Here is a 17,748-nt window from a genome sequence, read left to right as displayed (position 1 = left end):
AAAGGAAGAGAGAAGGAGAGGAAAAAGGAAAGGAGACAGATAAGTGTGGAGGGAAATCGAACAACCAAATAAGAGCGGGAAGAAAGCAGCTGTGAATGCCTCGGCTGTTTTTGCAACACCGACCAGTCAGAGGCGGTCAGGTTTGGTCACGTACGGTCACCGCTGGACCGAGTCGGTCCCGTCCGAGTCGGGCCGGCGGGCATTCTTCCCGTGGAGAACAAGTAGAATACGGTAATACAATTACACAAAACCAAGTAATGTATCGGTCGTTGGGCCTCGGTTGAAATGGGAGAAACTGGGGAACTTGGGATGATCAAGTGCACGAGAGGGTGAGATCGCCGAAGATCTACCGACATAATATAGGGGAGTATAAAGTGATTGAATGGGGATCTCTAAAAAAAAAAAGTCCGATTCAAAATACAGAACAAATACAAAGGCGTGTAAGGATAGACTTCGGCGATCGGTGCGGTTGCGAGTTGACAATGCGGGGAGAGCTTCTAGCGTCGGTCTCCGCCGTGAAGTATGGGGTAGAGGGAGATGCATCGAAGCAGAGTAGCAGAGAGATATTATTAAGGCCATAATATGCTGTATATTCAGAGGACAGCAGGATAGCTACATAGTCAAATTTGTCTACGAAAAAGTGCAATTCATGCTGAAGAGCTGAAGACAATTCTATAGTCCGCTGTTTGCAATGGGTAAATTTGCTCATGCCCATACTACGTAGGGAAAGAAGTTGCATAAAAACCCTGAATTACCCGTAAGAATCAACATGAAATCTCCGCAGAGATAAATTAAGATACTAAGTCACTTCCCAAGTAGGGTTCTTGAATAATAAGATCATATCAGGGATGTAGAGTTTCCCACATCCCTTCATCCGTTTCCTGTGTCCGTTGACCCGGATGCCCAAAGCTTCAACGCGCAAACTCGCTATTCGCAGGTATCAAGGCCCTAGTAGAAACTTACCTGGGCAATCAGAACAAATCAAAGAGATAGAAATTGAAAAAGGAAAAAAGAAAAGTAAAGAAAAACGTGAGAACTTGAAAAAAAAAAATACGCAGAACGCTGTAACTATAACCGTTTAGTCCCTATTCAGATCAGATGGATAGACCAAAGATAGAGAAAAAGAAAAATATCATGAGAGATCACCTGAGGTAAGCCCTCACAAGACCCGAAACAAAGTCCCGAGTCATTCATGACACCGGCTGTACAGGAGTCGGCTGCTCTTGATTATCGATCGGCCGGGGAACTTGCACTCCACTTCGTCGAAGTTCATCCATTTTGGCCATCGCAGGACCAGTACAGATCCGACCTGTCTGCATCAACGTACGTAAACGTTTCCGTCGGGCCTCGCCGCTTCGCTCCTCGCCGCGCGCGACACCTTCATCAACCCAATCCACTCGTTGCACCTTGAAGCTCATCCCATCATGTCGACCATTCCATTTACGAGACTTGATTCCAAACATTACGGTGGAATCGTATGTCTCAAGACGTGGTAGCACGAGGAGAGTGATATGTAGGTCTTGATTGGGAGGAGGAACAGGTGGAAGACGAGGACCTTCAGCTTGGGTGTCCTCTTTAGGAGCACCGGCATTCTGAACGCTGGTATTGGTGTCTTCCTTAGGTGGGGCGTGTTGATATGTATCCTTAATCTCCAGATCGAGCATAGACTCATCTACATCCTCGCCCCAGGCACCTCGGATAAAACCCGAGTGGATAGCAGCGGCAACAGGATCCGAATCATCCGTGTACACGCCAGTACCCCACAAAGCACGGCGTGCACAGATTTCCTCCCGGTGAGTCGTGTCGATCCGGAACCGTGGTACCCGAACGGTGAACGTGCAGTTTTCCCGTTGTTCGAAGCGTGGGAGAGGTTGAGGGGTGGTGGTGTATCCGAACTTGGAGCTTTCTGTAGAGGCCTTTACGCCGGGTACGCCGATGCGAGGAGTGTAGAGAGTAGATCCCAGGTGGTGCCGTGGGAGGTGAGCCACACTTGATAAGAGCGGCTCGAGGTTGACGGTGGTACGAGGTTCCCGCAGAGGAGATGCGGCGGGGGGCTGAGAAGGGGGGTGATGGTGGTGATGATGGTGGTGATGGTGATGGTGATGCCCTGGGCCTTCACCGGGTGTAGAGGTTCGATTAAAGTAATTTGCGGATGTCAAAGGTCGATGTAAGCTAGCCAATGCAGAAGCTTCCTCGTCGGGCTTGTGGCGGTGATGATGATGGCTGAGAAAAGAGTTAGCATGGGGATATATTTCAAATAAGAATCAAAACATACTGGTGATGGTGATGGTGCAAATGACGAGCTCGACGACTTCCACGGGCAGAGAGGCCGCCGCCTTCTAATTCCATCTGCACATCTTCATCTCGCGATTTGCGTGCCCGCTTGGAGCCCGAGCCTGATGATGGTCGAGCGATCTTGGCCTCTTCGGGTTCATCATTGGCAGAGCGACCAGTCAAGCTATCCCGTTTGAAAGGACTTGAAATGAGAGGCGTTGATGGCCCACTACCGGAGACGCCAGACATGCCGGACACCCCAGCAGTCACTCCTCCAACACCACTGCCGATTCCAGAAAACACTCTGCCCAGTTCATTCTTGATACTGGGCTCACCAGTAGCGCCGATAAACGGTGCCTGTGCTCCTTGCACGGCCTGGGGGAGTGGAGACGCTCGTCCGCCACGTTTGCCCTCTGCGCCTATGGCCAGAAGGTTGCGGTGAGCGAGAAGTTCATCACTGCCCTTGCGGCGCCCATCGTCACTCGCTGAGGGCAATCCCAATGAGTTTGTTCCGGCGGGGGAGGCCGGTACCGGGTTTGATCCCAGCCGTTGCGATTGTGAGGGTTGGTGTTTGTTCAGATACGACGATTCACGAGGAGAGAGTGTAGGCTGCCCTTGTCCTGTTTGCAAAGACAAAGGGGGTTGTCGGCTACCACCAGGCTGAGAGCCCAGGGACTTTGTATAACTTTGGATGGCTCCGAAACCAAAGCCCGATCCTGATTCAAACGCAGGCAGTCGTTTTGTCTCTGGAGACGGAGGATTTGAACGCCCATGCTCCCAATGAGAAGCAGTCGACTGTCGATCTAATGGCTCCCGTTCTCCATAGGTCGCACCATAACGTCCTAGTCCTCCCAGAGTCCCTTTTCCATCCTGCCCAAGCCCCAGCCGATCTCGATCGCGAGGCGCAATGTCTTCCGAACGACGATCTCCATACAAACTGCTAAATCGATTGTGCTCCTTGCCATGATCTCGGGGATGCGGGTCGATCCCTCCATAGGATAATCGATCCGCCGGGCCGGCATTGGGATGTACAATCGGGCTATACCCAGAGGGTCGGGTGGATGTATCAGGGTTGGGTGGCTGACTATTCGAACGAGCGATTGGGCCACTGAAGCTCATTCGACGGGGCTCACTGTAAGGTGATTCAGCTGGAGAGACTTTGGGCGATGGGTGTGTTGAATGAGGCTTTTCCGGATATTGTGAGTGAGAAGTTCGCGATAAGCCTCCAAACTTTGATGGATCGCCAAGCAGACTGGATCCGCCCCCGGAACCCGATCGATATGGTCGACCCAACGACTGTTTTGAGAATGGCTTTTCGGGAGTATGCGATCGTCGGAAAAGGGATTGATCTAGGGGAGACTGGCGGGCTGGCGCCGAGGGTGGTGACATGGCGGCAGACGCACTGGTCGGCGCATTTCCGTACACGGGTGATGGGCGTGAGAATAATGAGCCTGAATCTCGCGCTGGGCGTTCTGGATCCGAGCCGAGCATCGATGAAATAGACATGCTACTCCCAGGACGATGAGCGTGGCCGCCTGGAGGCTCACGCGAGAGTAGGGATGATGGGGGCGCGTTCGCTGACTGTGATCGCGAAGAGTACGCGTGTGGAGGAGATGGAGGTGGCATTTGACGGATCCCAAAGGACGGTGGCGCAGAACTTTCTTGCCCTGAATATCCAGAACGATTGTTAGTTTCCTTTCTCTTTTCCACAAGTTTGCGAATCAACTTCGATGGCTGACGTGATGCGGCAGATCACTGTTTCCGCCCTGCAGTGGGCGCGTCCGCCTTCCAATAACTTACCAGAATGCACAGGACTGCCACTGCTACCGTTTGAGGCGTTTTGCGACGGGTTTGAAGGCTGGTGGTCCATTGCGACTATCACCAGTCAGTCAAGGGAGCAGTCTGAATGAACGCACAGCGTGGAGCCCCGACAGCAACACAAATGGGCCTCTCAGCAGCAGCAGACCCCGTGACTCCGGAAGCTCGGCTGGGACGCTAGTCCCGAAAGGGGTACGTAACACTAGTCCATATACGGACTAGTGTTCCCGAGCAGCAGATCTACGCCACTGGGGAAGGCACGCAGGGGGAAACAGTGGCTGGGCAGGAGCGATGGGGAAGTATATCAAATAGACTCGGAAAAATTCACGTCAAGAGGATCATCCTTTTCATATTTTCTCCCATGCGGCGCAGAAACAGCAGAGGAAGAACCTTGGAGTACTCTTTCGCAAATGTATTTCACTCGTTGGGCATTACCCAATCATAATGTGAAGTGGAGAGGAGCCGAGGAGAGAACCACGGGAGAAGTCCGACTCCCCCAGACAACAAATCTGGGGACAACAGACACCTCCGGGGAGAAAACCACTATCAAAACACACATGGGATCAGACAATAACGATGCTTACCTTCTCTTAGATGGCCAGCCTGGGGCTGAGAATTATTCCGTCGATGCACGTGCCCCTGTTGTCTTGTTTCCAAGCTGGTATGTCGTCGATGTTGGTGCGCATGATTCCGCGGTGGAGAAAGGTGTGCGCCGGCAGTTTCTCGGCGAGAGCGATGCGATCCATGTGCGCCACGTGAATAAAGATGCGACGAGGCCGTTCCAGGTGGAGGGTACTCGTATCGGCTGCTTGACCGAGCCTTATCATCCGGCCGATGACGAGCCTCGTTGGCAGCGATGGCGGAGGCAGTGACGGCTGCGGAGGTAGAAGAAGAAATAGTGTGAGATCGGGGTCGATCATCTCGCGACTCTTGGGAATTACTCAGGGGGGGATGGTCGCGGCGGGTAGCTCTGATGGAGACGGCGGAAGAAGTCCATAATGAGCGGCGCCAAGCGATGGCGTTTCGGGGATGAATGAGACGAAGGTTGACGGATGGGGATTGCGCGATGGAGGTGTTGAGTGTGATAAAAGTCAAGATGGACGAGGAAAAGGGAAAAAGGCCTCCAGGATGAGTAAATGACGGAGGATCAGCGGTTGATCCCGCGGGCCAAACCCCGTCGGAGATGGTGCGGGCCGGGCAGTGCGGAGAAGAAGATGCTGGAATAAAAGGGGGTAACAAGGACTGATAGGGAGTGGGTTAGGGTGAAGTCTTTCTATATTGGCGTGATGATGAATGTTGGGATGACAGCAACATAGAAGAGTCAACGAAAAGTGGACTCGGAGTGATGGGGAAGAGGAAAGAGAGAGATCAAACCGGAGAAAAAACGGTGAGTCTGTTTAGCGCGATGGGGCGGGCCAAGACTGTATCTTGCATGTGGAGATCGGATCACCGCGTGAATCACTTGAACATTTAGGAACACAGTACGTGGAGAGGGTTGATTTTTGATAGTACTAAGCAGAGTATAGTTTCTCTTTCTCGTCATCCAGGGAATTTTCCCATCTGACTCTGTTCTTCCATTCAATCCGAGACATAAGATTACCCCTAGCCCAGGTGGTAACACTGAAATTTATATGGGCGCATGCGGTACTTCTACCTAACGCACGTCAGGCCGCACAACAGATTGACTCTTCTCCATCGCCATGTTCTGCGTCTCCCGTGGCCGTTTCTGCACACTGACGAAAATACATCACTCCACGGGCCTCTTTAGGGCTTACCCTTCTCGTGACGTGGCACACACTAGTACTACAGAGTTGCACAAGCTGCTAAAAGCACGAGAAATACATCTGAAGTTACCAGTTTAGTCAAAATTGCAAGTACTTGTACTATCAGAGCAGAGTGATTGCGATATGAAAATTGTTAGAATTGGCATTTGAATGGTGGGTATCATAAACGGAGGTTATACATCGGGAAACAATGCAGCAAATGACGAAATATAGTTGGCATGTTATGTTAAATGCCACAGATCGGGGCTAATTGACCTCTCACAGCAGTCTCATCCCATGAAATAGTGTCGTCGGATGAAATCCAGAAGAGATCGGTGTAAGGATGATCGGCACAATTAGAGCCGGGTGAAGATTCGCCAGTCAGTAAAATCGTGAATGGTCGATGCACCACACGGTGTCCTTCCCAGTGAGTTAACAACCCACGCTGACGAAGAGAGTCCAGATGCGAGACTAGGTACGGGAACAGTTCATTCACCGGAGATTGAGGGTCCAGGAGAAGCCAGAAGGAATGCGATACGTCGTTCTCTTCAGGGACATTATTGGGAGATTCTCCCTCGGCGCTCAGAGGAATTTGAATATCAGTAGAAAGGTCACGGGAACCCAACTTAAAGACAAGCGAGTCAAGACGATGCTGCATGTCATTGATGTCTGCTGGGCCAGCATCTGATGGACCCATCTGTAGTTCATTGCCATGCAGCCAAATGTCGGTGCGGAAGCCACTGCATCCAGCAACAGCAGATTGCGCAAGGGCGTTGGCACGGGGGTCTGAGCGGGGAAAAGTGCAGGTGAAATGCCATTCTCGTGTGTTGTGTTGAGTGAGCGGAGTTGAACCCTTACTTGCGACCGAGGGTAGTGCTCGGAGGCATTGAAATGTTGCCCTGAGAGAAAAGCTGCATTAGGAGACGAGAGGTTGATTGACGATTGATATCAGATTTCATGGTGGGTCGACACTCACCAGCAAGCTAGGATGATACATCCGACTCGAAGGAGGCCATCCTTCCAACGACGCTCAACGGAAGAATACCATTCGGCGATGAAAGTACCCAGTCCCGGGATACAGACGGTAGGATGGGAGCGGAGAGGATGATCATCGAGTAACCAAGCGTCGTATTCGTAACGCATTGAGTCGGGGATGACATCCTGCTCTGTTTTAGGCAGAGTCATGTCGGGGGCACCCATGGCGAGAAGTGGTGAGGGTGAACAGAGGGCGAAAGAGCTGCCAGAAATTGAGGGTGAGGGGCCATGATATACTAAGTACTAGTGATATGGAGGAGTTGGCAGGAGTCGTCAAGTTGGTGATGGACCAGAGAAAGAGGTGCGGAGCGGGTCCAATCGCGCCATCGTATTAGAAGCACGCCATGTCGATCGAGCAGCCAGTTGAGTTGTATACGAGATACCCTGATGCAGTGACGATAATAAACAGCTATAAAAGAAATTGGAGTTGAACATTTAATTTGTTTGATCCTATATTGAAAATGATATTTATAGCTACTGGTAGTTCTATACAACTGGGATGCAGTACTAGTATACAGTACAACAACAGTACAACATACAAGGCCTAATCAAGAATCACACAATCGCCCGTCAGACTGACGTTTCCGCCAAGACTTGCCAAGCCTCCACTTTATCTGGCAATTCCAACGAGTATACATAATAACTATAGCAGTATGAAGAGCAGTATATTATTGATATTATACTTTGTGAACATAAAAATGTTTTTGATGTTCAAGCTGAAGGATAACATCTTGAAGATTCAGACATCAAGTTTCGCTAGCAGATACTAATTGGAACTACGAGAGGCTAATTCTCGCAACTGCATACTATGTGGAGCCGGCAGGGATGTGGATGCATCGGGCCTCTCACCGACCTGGGGTAATATGCAAGCTCAATATCACCATGACTTAATTTCATGACGCGATACTATAGTACTTTTTAACTTCATGGTCTTACTTGGCCCATGGCTAGTCAACCATCATTTCTTATTTATTCCAAGGTCTCCTCTTTCGCAAAGAAATGAAAATAAGAAATCAGCTCCGAGGATTGCAATTATAACAAGGCTGAGACATGAACCCACTTATACTCGATTTAGCTCAAAATTACAACGACAAAGTTTCGTCCTCAATTAGATGACTGCATTTGCGGGGCTACTAGGTCAAGGAACGGAGTACAGAGTACTGTAGTGATAGATAATTTTCACCTAGTACAATCAGACATGTAAACAATATTCCTAATCAGGCAAAAAGCGTTCAAATCGTATAAAATGATCCATCATTTTGCATCAAAGCTTGGCTTCTGAAGAACTCGAATTTGGCATTTTCTCCAGAATATTGCTCTTTGGGTCACTCAATCTTGCTTGTGTTGTTTTAAACAATCGAGGCAATTCTGTTTCTTCGTATGGTACCCCATCCATAATCATCTTTGCGACCCCTTCTGCCGCTAGGAAAATCTGTGGCATGCCATGTCCGGTAAACCCGGCCAATATGAAAAGATCATCTTGGCCTGGGACTGTCCCGATATGTGGTAGTCCATCAGAAGAGTATCCCATGACTAGGGTCAGTTAGCAAGAGTCATTCTAGTGAGTTGTTGAAGAGAGTAAATGCCTGGAAAGACGTACTCCCAGTCCAGACTCGGTCAGTATATGCATGGCTATCCTCCCATCCATCAAAGTTCCGCTGCATATACCCCTTGAAGTAATCAGTAGCTGACTCAAGCACGCGACTGTCGTCGCTAACATTATACCAGCTATGTATATCTTGAATAAAGGCGGACCGAGCGCCCCCTACTATGATACTTCCGTCTCTTCGCGGGATCAAATAGTCATAGTCCCACTCGCTCCAACGGAGGGTATAAGTCTTGGTCAGTTCGGGTACATGAAACCCCGGAGGAACTATAATACGAGAACATGTTCCCCTGACAGGCACAATCTTGCCTTCGTATTGGGGTAAAAGACTAGAGGTATATGCATTCGTTGCCAGTACAACGGTACCTGTATGGATCGCCCCTCGATCAGTGTGAACTCGCCAGGAATACTTAGACTCAGAAGTATTTGTCTTGGTTATCTTCAAGACAGGCGTGTGTGTTTGTAAATTCACGCCTTGCGACACAAGCTTGTCCAGAAGATGCAGGACAAACTTATAAGCCCAGATATGTCCCGAAGCATACGAGAAATAACCAACAGCACCCTTTACTCCAGAGAACTGAAAAAATCATCAATATTTGCAGGCCCCAGTATATGGCAAAGAACAGAACAGATTACCTTTTCTGCATCCCCCGCGTCAATAAAATGTGCTTGCTTTGTAGCTGCACATCCGCCGGCGATGAGTCGCTGAAACCCAGCTTTTGTTTTCTCGTAATGCGCTCTGTTTAACTGGACGTCAATTGCCCGAGTGACAGTATAGTCACAATCAATATTTTCCTTTGCAACAAAGTCCTTGAATGCATATACATGTTTAGCTTCAAATGCCGCAACTTCAGCCGCCGCATCACCGCCATAATCCGCCGCGAGTTTTGCGATAAAGTTGTATATATCTGGTTTGACATGCCCACCTGTTTTAGTCAGAATACTTGCCAGTACCAACCATAGACTAGGGAATATCACCATTGCGGGCTGTTGCACCAGAGCAAGCCTGTCGCGCTTCTAAAATAGTGATAGACGGTGGAGTCGAGCCTGGCTTCACCCGACTTAAAATATGGTGGGCGGCAGAAGCTCCGGCGCACCCTGCTCCGATTATCACAATGTCACTCTTCTCTGGGAGAGTCTGGCTAGAGCGATGATTATCCAAGACGTGGGGCTCTGTCCTCCAGAATGGCACAGTCCCATTTGGGACAGGAAAGTGATTGTCAGACATGTTGCAAAACTGTGCTTCTGGTTTAATACCAGTTGGAAATTGAGGGTATCGATTTGGTATATGATTCTGATTCAATCGGCAGTTGCGGGGGAGAGATTGTCTATCTCCACCGGCAACATTCTCCTCCTGATAAACCAGCAGGTTCCCCGCACCGACAATATGACGCTCGATTGCTGATCCTATTGGAGCTTAATTTGATAGATAAGTATACGATGCTTTCTCTACACGGCACTAAATCTGTATAAGTTGGCATATAGTGTCTCGGGAATGTCCCAATGAATGAGTTGCTAAGTATAGAGAATCCATCGCTCGTTCTGAAATTAGATTTCCACGTTGTTGTTGGAGGCACTACAACCTTGGTACTTGTCATTGTAGATGTAGTTGTAGAGGTGGTAGATGGAGTAGTGGTCGAAGTGGTAGTCGGAGTCGTAGTCGAAGTAGTTGTAGAAGAGGTGGAAGATGTATTAGTGGGTATAGTATGTGTAGTCGTCGTACTGGGCATTATAGTAGTACTTTTAGACGTAGTGGTGGGTAGAAGACTTGTGTCACCAGTAGAACTAGTCGAGTTTCCAGCAGAGCAAGAAGTACTGGTAGATGGTGTACTTGAAGTGAAAGGTGTTGGACATGTGGTCGTAGTGGGGAGGCAGAACAGTAGGCGTGGTTTCAACGTCTGTAGATGAAAGACAGCTTGACTGATTTTTCCAGCTCCATGGTGGGCGATGTTCTTTATTCGAAGCAGATACCTGACACCCAGCAAGTATACCCAAGTGGAGTCCACATAGTATGTTGACAACGGTCACTGAATTGAGATACATGATAGCAATCACCTCGGGTTTGAAGTATACTGATTCCCTAGCGTACTAAATTGAAGCTGGTTAACAGGTGTCCTAGATTCGGAATTTTCAAGAAGCGGAATGCCAGTGGTAAATCAGATAGAAATTATATCATTACCTAGGTCTTAGGAAGTTATCACCTAGAAGAACTCTTATATACCACCGCTACACTGACCTAACATTTCACATAGAACCCATTGAAAATGATCTTTTAGACTTCAATGTTGAAAAATTGAAGATTTTTGAAAGCCATAGACCACATTTCAGATCTATGACTGATACAGGTACTATCTCTATCGGCCATAGAAAATATAAATTAAGACATTATACTACGATGCCGTCTTAATCTTTTGCAGCCACGACCCTGAATGACTAACCAAACTAACTATAGATTTACCTCTCACCGACGGCATTCTATGGTTAGCCATTCACGGAATTGTTTCCCATGAGCACTCAATATTCTCCCAAAAAAGTCAATTCAAGTTGGCGATGAAAGTGCGGGAAACTGGTTGATAATTGCATGCACAAACCACGCTGTGGGTTAAGTGGATTTTCGATCTAGAGTAACATCGGCTAAGAGCTGGCGATGATTGCACAAAATGTAGGCGAGAATCACCCCCAGAGAATATCGGGAAACTATTTGTGTGCTTTTACCTTTCCTCAATACATGAATATCAGGATGCGCTATTCAGATCGACTTGCGAGGATCTGTACCAGGTTTCTTTCAAAGCAGGAGAATTGCTTTTTGGTTTCTCTTGAACTCAACCTAGTATCTAACATGCCTAGAATGGGATTTTGAGTAAATGGAAACAACCTAGCTGAAGAAGCAGATTGAAGTCAGAAAACAATGGGTAGAGTTATCTCCTTCAATAAAATGCTTCAGGCAGCTTGGCGAGCGATGATCTTATCGGCCATTCCAGGAAGAGTGTCATCGATTACATCCATTTCTCCAAACAACCCAGTCAGCGGTTCCTTCTCCAGTACTGTGCAGTATGCACCCTTGAATCTGTTTATCGGAATTAATATTTGTTAGATTCATGAACTAGCGCAAGTAGCATACCCTGTCAAACGCGCAGCGGAAACATCCCACATGTGAGCTGCCGCAAACCATGGCTTCTTCCCATCATTTTCAGACATCAGCTTGCCCAGTAAGGGTCGGTAAGCTTGAAGATCTGGCTTTCCAACACCAGTACTATCACAGGAGAGCAGGTTCTCCGATGGCATTTCAATACCAGCTTTAGCGAAATACCCACCGACACGACGAAGATCACCCGCAGTAAATGCCCACACAGTAAAGCCTGCATTGCGGAGCTTCTGGACACATTCAGCTGCACCAGGGCGCATGGTGAGTCCCTCGTACTCACTCATTATGTATTCGAGGTCTGCGGCAGATGCGAATTGTCTGGGTTCTTGAATACCAGCCATCCAAAGTATACGGTAGAAAAGGGCCTCGAAAACGTCGCCATAAACTGCGTAGCGTCCGGAAATGCTGAGATTCGTATACTCGCGTTCGGCAGTTTCCATCCACATCTGACCAAGTAGATATGGCTTGACGCCTTCTGCGCCCAGCCGATCACCTAGACGGCGATCAATCGCATCGTAGAGATGATCATAGCATACTAAAGTTCCGACAATGTCGAAGACGACATTCTTTGAAGTGTCTCCCATTATTATATCTATTTGAGGGTTGACAGGGCAAGTAGGTAAGTTGTGATACAATGAAGTTCAAAAGTCGTCAAAGCCGATGCACTAATAGATGGTATTTGGCAATGAAGAATGGGAGATCCCCGATCTATATTCCAAATTGAATATAAAGCAAAAAGGAATGAGTCAGAGGCTGACGTACAGCAAGCTTGGAATGGAAGAAGAACTTGATAAACAGAGAATCTGAATAAGAGTCAATTGACCCTCGACTTGGCAAGGTGGAGAAGAGTCGAGCTTCGGCATATCCGATTGAAACCCCGCTTCTCCTCCCGGTAGAGGATAAACTCGATATAGATAGGATGAGGAGATGATAAGATACTCGTATGAGAATGGATCGTATCCCGTTTTCATATGGTGCTAGATAAGATTTTCTTCTGCACAATAATTAATATTTCTCCCTTTCATTCAAATTTAAATTCGAGGAGCTTTATCCGAATTTCCTACTCTTTGTATACTTGCAGCTTTCCCCGGGTTCCGCCGCAGACATGACTCAGATTACCGAATATCACCGGCCTGATGCCCGCATTATGAACTTTCCCTCTTTAACTCTCCCATCTACAAGACATCGAGAGAATGGATCGACCTTTGGAACCTATATTGACGACCGATAACCGTCGACAGACAAGGTCAGAGCGATTGTATTTCTCTCCATTCTCACTGACTGTACGGTGATTTGCGCTAACATTGTCATCTCAGACAGCCAATTCTGGTATTGATCGCTTCAACAGCCCTTGTATTCACTGGTTGCGGGATCAACTTCACGTTCGGAGTTTACCAAGAACTATATGATTCAATGTCCAAGCTCCCAAATACGCCATTTACCGGAGCCAGTCCAGCGCAAATCGATCTAATCGGAACCCTGTCCATCGCATTGATGACCATTGGAGCTCCATTCACAACAGCATGGACAAAACAATATTCTCCGCGTGCAGTCGTTTGGTCTGGAGGAATAATATACTCCCTGGCTCTTCTTCTAGCTAGCTTCAGCCAAACATTGTGGCAATTTATCCTCACCCAAGGCCTCCTTCTTGGTATTGGTACTTGCATGGCTTATATGCCTTCGGTCACGGTAGCACCAACCTGGTTTTCAGTCCATCGTGGCCTCGCCATGGGTATCATTCTCTCCGGAACAGGAGTTGGCGGCGTCGTCTGGCCTCTTGCTTTTCGATCGCTCATCGATCGGGTCGGTTTCCGCAACTGTCTCCGTATTACAGCTGCGATATCTTTCGTGATAATAACCTCCTCTGCATTCTACATGAAATGGCCCGCAAATCAACTTACCCGAATACAAGCCGAGAACGCCGCACATGCAAGGAGACTCAGCTGGTTGCGTATCCCACTTGTTGATTGGCGCGTTGCAGGGACTCGTAAATTCGCAGCTCATGCCCTCGGAGCTGCTCTCCAATCTGCAGCCTACTATACTCCCGTGTTTTTCTTCGCCTCTTTTGCTCGAACACTGGGGTATTCACAAGCTTCATCGGCTAATTTTATTGCTATTTCCAATGCTGCGAATGCATTGGGAAAAATCGTTATTGGATATGCTGCTGATCGCATGGGCCGGCTTAATACATTATTCTTGACAGCATTTATATCTGCCATCTCCGTTTTGGCGATGTGGCTTCCATCGTCACTGTCTACATCGCAGTCTAGCGGAAGCGTTCTCTTCATCGTTTTCACTATCTTCTATGGTATATTTGCGTCGGCATATGTCTCCCTATTCCCAACTAGCTTGGTAGAGCTCTTCGGTGTACAAAACTTTGTCAGTGTCAACGGGGTACTTTATATGGTGAGGGGATTTGCTACATTATTGGGCACTCCGGTCGCTGGTTTGTTGATTCGGAGTAGTCAGCATGAAAAAGCTGGTCCTCGAAGCTACGAAAATACCAGTATCCTGGTCGGAGCTCTACTAGTTGCTGCAACCTTGGCCGTGATGTGGGCTCGAATAGAGGCAGCTCTTAATTTTGAATCAGGACAAGGCCACGCGAAGAAATGGTTGATGTAGAGAGTACGAGCGACACCCTTTGGTCTTTCTTCGGAATTTGTTATATACAGGAAAAATCTCCTCTTCATAATCAAGCTAGATATTCAAATTATCATGATGGTTTGCATCTGCTGTCGCATGTGTATGTTTTGACCATCCCGAATGCCGAGCCGATCGCGGTGTCATCCCGATACAATATCGGCCCGGGTCAAGAGCAAGACGGTTCGCAGTTGTTACACTAGTGCAAGAATATCACAAAAAATATCACTCCGTCTTGATGATCATCACCGAAATATCTGGAATCTAACTGTGATTTCACATGTTTCTCTGGATTGTCTTTTATTCGCGTGCTAGTATAGCCGGAGTATCTCCGATCCATTTTCACATGTTAGCGGGTCTTTCACATGCCAGTCTTCTTCTGGTCGTAACAAACTAAGTGTAAATATTATGGATCAATCAATATGAGAGATGTAAGATTGCTATGTACTCTGCGGATATTCTGAACAGATCTAGATAATGTATTGCATGAACAAATCATAAATCGTCAAGTCCTCGATCAAGGACCTGGAGTCTGAGCCCTTTCCCCTAACCCCATCAGTCCGCCAGCAATTCCATTCATTCTTCGATCAAGCAAGTCCTCCTCGCTATCGAGTGAAGTAATGCTTCTTCCTCGTGGTCGGATTGCGGTAGGGCTTCCAGGAGCACTGTTAATTTCATCGGGATGGAAGGTGTCATGGTGACTAGTCATCTCTAGATGTTTAAGCTTGACTAGGAAATCATTCCCACTGCCCGAGCTATTGTCAAGACTTGATAGCCCACTGTTGAGCTGATAAGCTGCGAAAGATGAGCGAGACCTCTTCCTTCGGGCGAGTAAGCTCGAAGGTTGTGCAGAGTTTTTGTTCTGTTCGGCGGGTGTCAAACTGCTGGCGCCCATTTCCAAGGGTTTATCCTCGTCAGCTGAAGATTCACCGGTTGGAAACCGACGATGGTGGCCAGGGACAACATCTTCCTCTCTAGTAGCCTTGAAAGTCTTTTGTTGCTTCGGCGACGTGAAATTCTCCTGGGATAGCTGGGGCAGACTGTCATGAGAATTCTGAAGATCAGCTGCCTCAAATATTGACTCAATCCATTTGGCACTGCGATTGATATATTTCCACGCGTCGGGGAAGAAGCCAGCCATTTGGATAAAACCATGAGAGACCCCTGGAATCAAAGAAACCTCCACATGGTCCTTCTCGTTGAATTGGTGTCGAGATTTTTCCAAGCCAAGGTCTTGACGTTCACGGAAGAGATGGAGCTTTGCCTGACGGAGTCGTCCTGCGAATATCACAGTATCATCGACGAGAGGATCCCGCTCTCCAGTCAAGATGTAAGTTTTTGGAAATCGTGCTAACAGAGCATCCGGGGCCAGAACAGGGGACAAGTAAAAATCGGTATTAAAATCGGGACGATGGTGTGGCCCGATGTAGAGAATGATCATAGCTCGCATCATCTCCGGAGTCAAAATTCGATCGTGAACATACGATATCATAGAAGATACAGCAAGACGAGTCTTGAGCGGTTGGACTTGATCTTCATTGATTTGCAGAGCCTTGCCATTGATGTCCTCGCTCTTTTTGAACTTGTCTCGTAGTGCCTTCGAGGCCTCGGTTGCTAAATTAGCTGCCTCTTCTTTCTGCTTCTCCTCTGAAGGGAGCGCTGTTAGATCCTCAACTGAATGACCAGGAGATGTGAAAGGGGTGAGTTTGCGGTATTGATCCTGTTTCCTCCTCAGTATGCCACTGTTCGTTTGCCTGGTGCTTTTGTCTTGAATCAAAGACATTTGTTCATCGGTCATCCAACTTTCCACCCTCACGTTGAGTGCGGGATACGCCAAAGCCAAACCGTCTGGTCGTGACAAAACTTCCTCGCCTCGCCAGCCTTGTGCCATAGCTGACTGAAGAACCATCAGAGTCATTCCAACCGCAAGATTGCCACCGGCGCTCTCGCCAGTCACGACGATACGAGGGCGTGTTGCACCACTTAGTCCAAGGCAGCGCCCATTTGTGGCCATGATCGTGTGATATACATCATAGCATTCATGAAGCGCATATGGATATGCATATTCTGGTGCCTTCTTGTAATCAACACTCAGAACCGGAACTTTCAATTGGCCCGCCCAAGATAGCAACTTGTCCTCCGAATTTCGAGGGCCCATGGCGACAAATCCGCCGCCTGGGATATCCAACACTAAACATTTTTGATCACGTAGAGCGCTTAATGGACCATCGAAATAGAGCCAAGCGTTGACAGGATCTTTGTGGATGGAGGTTTTGGGCCGAGGAATACGAATTGCTCGTGGCGGATACCGGGTTAGTCGAGGCCGAAGTAGGCTTGCTAATGTCCACAGGTACGGTGTTGTTGCTTTATTCCATGATATACGTAGATGTTCCAAAGTCAGGGTACCGCGGACCTTCCGAACCTTTTCATCGGCCTGCTCTGCGGCTATGAGATAGTAGACGGTGAAAACCAGGGAAGCGATATCTCTCAGCCATTTCGGCTTGATTGACATTGCCGTCCAAAATCCCGCATCGAGGCCAGTTGTGATCCATGTTGCTCGAAAAAAAGATCGCGAATAGAGATTGGCTAATGGTTCAGGACATTCTAGACCAACGATTTTGGCGAAATTGCGACTTAGATAAAGCCAGAGGAAAATAATGACGGTTGTTTGCCAGGTGGTTAATTTCCCGGAGAAACGAGCAGATATTGATCGGATAAAAGGAGGGCCATGTTTATCTGCGCTATTTGAACATCAGCTGGGACGCAATGTACGTATTATATACACCAGGGCCAGTGGCTGAGCATACCGTAACAGATATAGAGACCAAAATGAGACAACAGCAAAGACCTGAATCTTTCTAAATCGAGTCGACGGCCTTCCTAGTACATGATCTAATATACCGGGTAATTCTGTTAGCGGAGACTTTTCTCTTTGTAGATTGTCTGGAGAAGATGATGGTGGGTGGTACCTATCATCTCTACCCGCGTTGACTGCTGCTGCGGTGATCAAATGGGAGATGGAGCTCTTGTGCAACGTAATCAAATAAAGAGTATGTGAAATAGATGAAGTATGTTCCATTTGATTTTGGACCTATAAACACAATAAAAAATCACAAATAGATCAAAGTTGAAGAAATCCCAAATGGTCTGAAGTTGTTCTTTGATGAAATTCACATGTGAAAAACCCCACATCACATGCCAGTGACGCCATCAGCTGATGGGCGAGTCAGCTGGGATTATCAGTTAGTGACATTAATATTATTACTAAATAAGAGGAATGGAAGATATTAGGGCTGATGCAGCTGTCGGATGAATGTCGATCATGCTTAGTCTATGAGTTGACTATGAGGTACCTACCTCAACGCAAATGACAATCTTGTCACTGCGCGATAAGTAATATAGATACATAAAGTCCTACGATGTAATATACAATTAATTATCTATCATTCGTACAAGGAAACCATTAA

General features: G+C 47.7%; 7 protein-coding genes across 7 annotated transcripts; 2 read left to right on the top strand and 5 right to left on the bottom strand.

Moving 5' to 3' along the window:
- Positions 1-1,190: 1,190 nt before the first annotated feature.
- Positions 1,191-4,144, bottom strand: N7469_001726 (uncharacterized protein; the record flags this gene model as incomplete). Its single annotated transcript, XM_056640646.1, has 3 exons — positions 1,191-2,223; positions 2,276-3,941; positions 4,075-4,144. 3 exons carry the CDS (start codon positions 4,142-4,144, stop codon positions 1,191-1,193), a joined length of 2,769 nt encoding a protein of 922 aa, XP_056506403.1.
- A 358-nt stretch (positions 4,145-4,502) lies between these two features.
- On the top strand, positions 4,503-4,964 carry N7469_001725 (uncharacterized protein; the record flags this gene model as incomplete). Its single annotated transcript, XM_056640645.1, has 1 exon — positions 4,503-4,964. The coding sequence occupies one exon, from the start codon at positions 4,503-4,505 to the stop codon at positions 4,962-4,964; it is 462 nt and encodes a 153-aa protein (XP_056506402.1).
- Positions 4,965-6,102: 1,138 nt separating this feature from the next.
- On the bottom strand, positions 6,103-7,055 carry N7469_001724 (uncharacterized protein; the record flags this gene model as incomplete). Its single annotated transcript, XM_056640644.1, has 2 exons — positions 6,103-6,754; positions 6,832-7,055. 2 exons carry the CDS (start codon positions 7,053-7,055, stop codon positions 6,103-6,105), a joined length of 876 nt encoding a protein of 291 aa, XP_056506401.1.
- Positions 7,056-8,154: 1,099 nt separating this feature from the next.
- On the bottom strand, positions 8,155-9,724 carry N7469_001723 (NAD(P)/FAD-dependent oxidoreductase; the record flags this gene model as incomplete). The annotated part of the gene is made up of 4 exons (XM_056640643.1): positions 8,155-8,423; positions 8,491-9,073; positions 9,133-9,422; positions 9,475-9,724. The coding sequence occupies 4 exons, from the start codon at positions 9,722-9,724 to the stop codon at positions 8,155-8,157; spliced, it is 1,392 nt and encodes a 463-aa protein (XP_056506400.1).
- Positions 9,725-11,436: 1,712 nt separating this feature from the next.
- On the bottom strand, positions 11,437-12,225 carry N7469_001722 (putative 2-haloalkanoic acid dehalogenase; the record flags this gene model as incomplete). Its single annotated transcript, XM_056640642.1, has 2 exons — positions 11,437-11,563; positions 11,618-12,225. The coding sequence occupies 2 exons, from the start codon at positions 12,223-12,225 to the stop codon at positions 11,437-11,439; spliced, it is 735 nt and encodes a 244-aa protein (XP_056506399.1).
- Positions 12,226-12,834: 609 nt separating this feature from the next.
- On the top strand, positions 12,835-14,263 carry N7469_001721 (putative MFS monocarboxylate transporter; the record flags this gene model as incomplete). The annotated part of the gene is made up of 2 exons (XM_056640641.1): positions 12,835-12,887; positions 12,958-14,263. 2 exons carry the CDS (start codon positions 12,835-12,837, stop codon positions 14,261-14,263), a joined length of 1,359 nt encoding a protein of 452 aa, XP_056506398.1.
- A 535-nt stretch (positions 14,264-14,798) lies between these two features.
- Positions 14,799-16,793, bottom strand: N7469_001720 (putative lipase; the record flags this gene model as incomplete). The annotated part of the gene is made up of 1 exon (XM_056640640.1): positions 14,799-16,793. The coding sequence occupies one exon, from the start codon at positions 16,791-16,793 to the stop codon at positions 14,799-14,801; it is 1,995 nt and encodes a 664-aa protein (XP_056506397.1).
- Between the last annotated feature and the right edge of the window lie 955 nt (positions 16,794-17,748).

The sequence above is a fragment of the Penicillium citrinum genome, assembly GCF_028827155.1.
Source record: "Penicillium citrinum strain IBT 23319 chromosome Unknown utg000001l:1.0-4955037.0:1.0-4956770.0, whole genome shotgun sequence".
In the NCBI taxonomy this organism is placed as follows: Eukaryota; Fungi; Ascomycota; class Eurotiomycetes; order Eurotiales; family Aspergillaceae; genus Penicillium; species Penicillium citrinum.
This window is presented reverse-complemented; position numbering and strand designations above follow the sequence as displayed.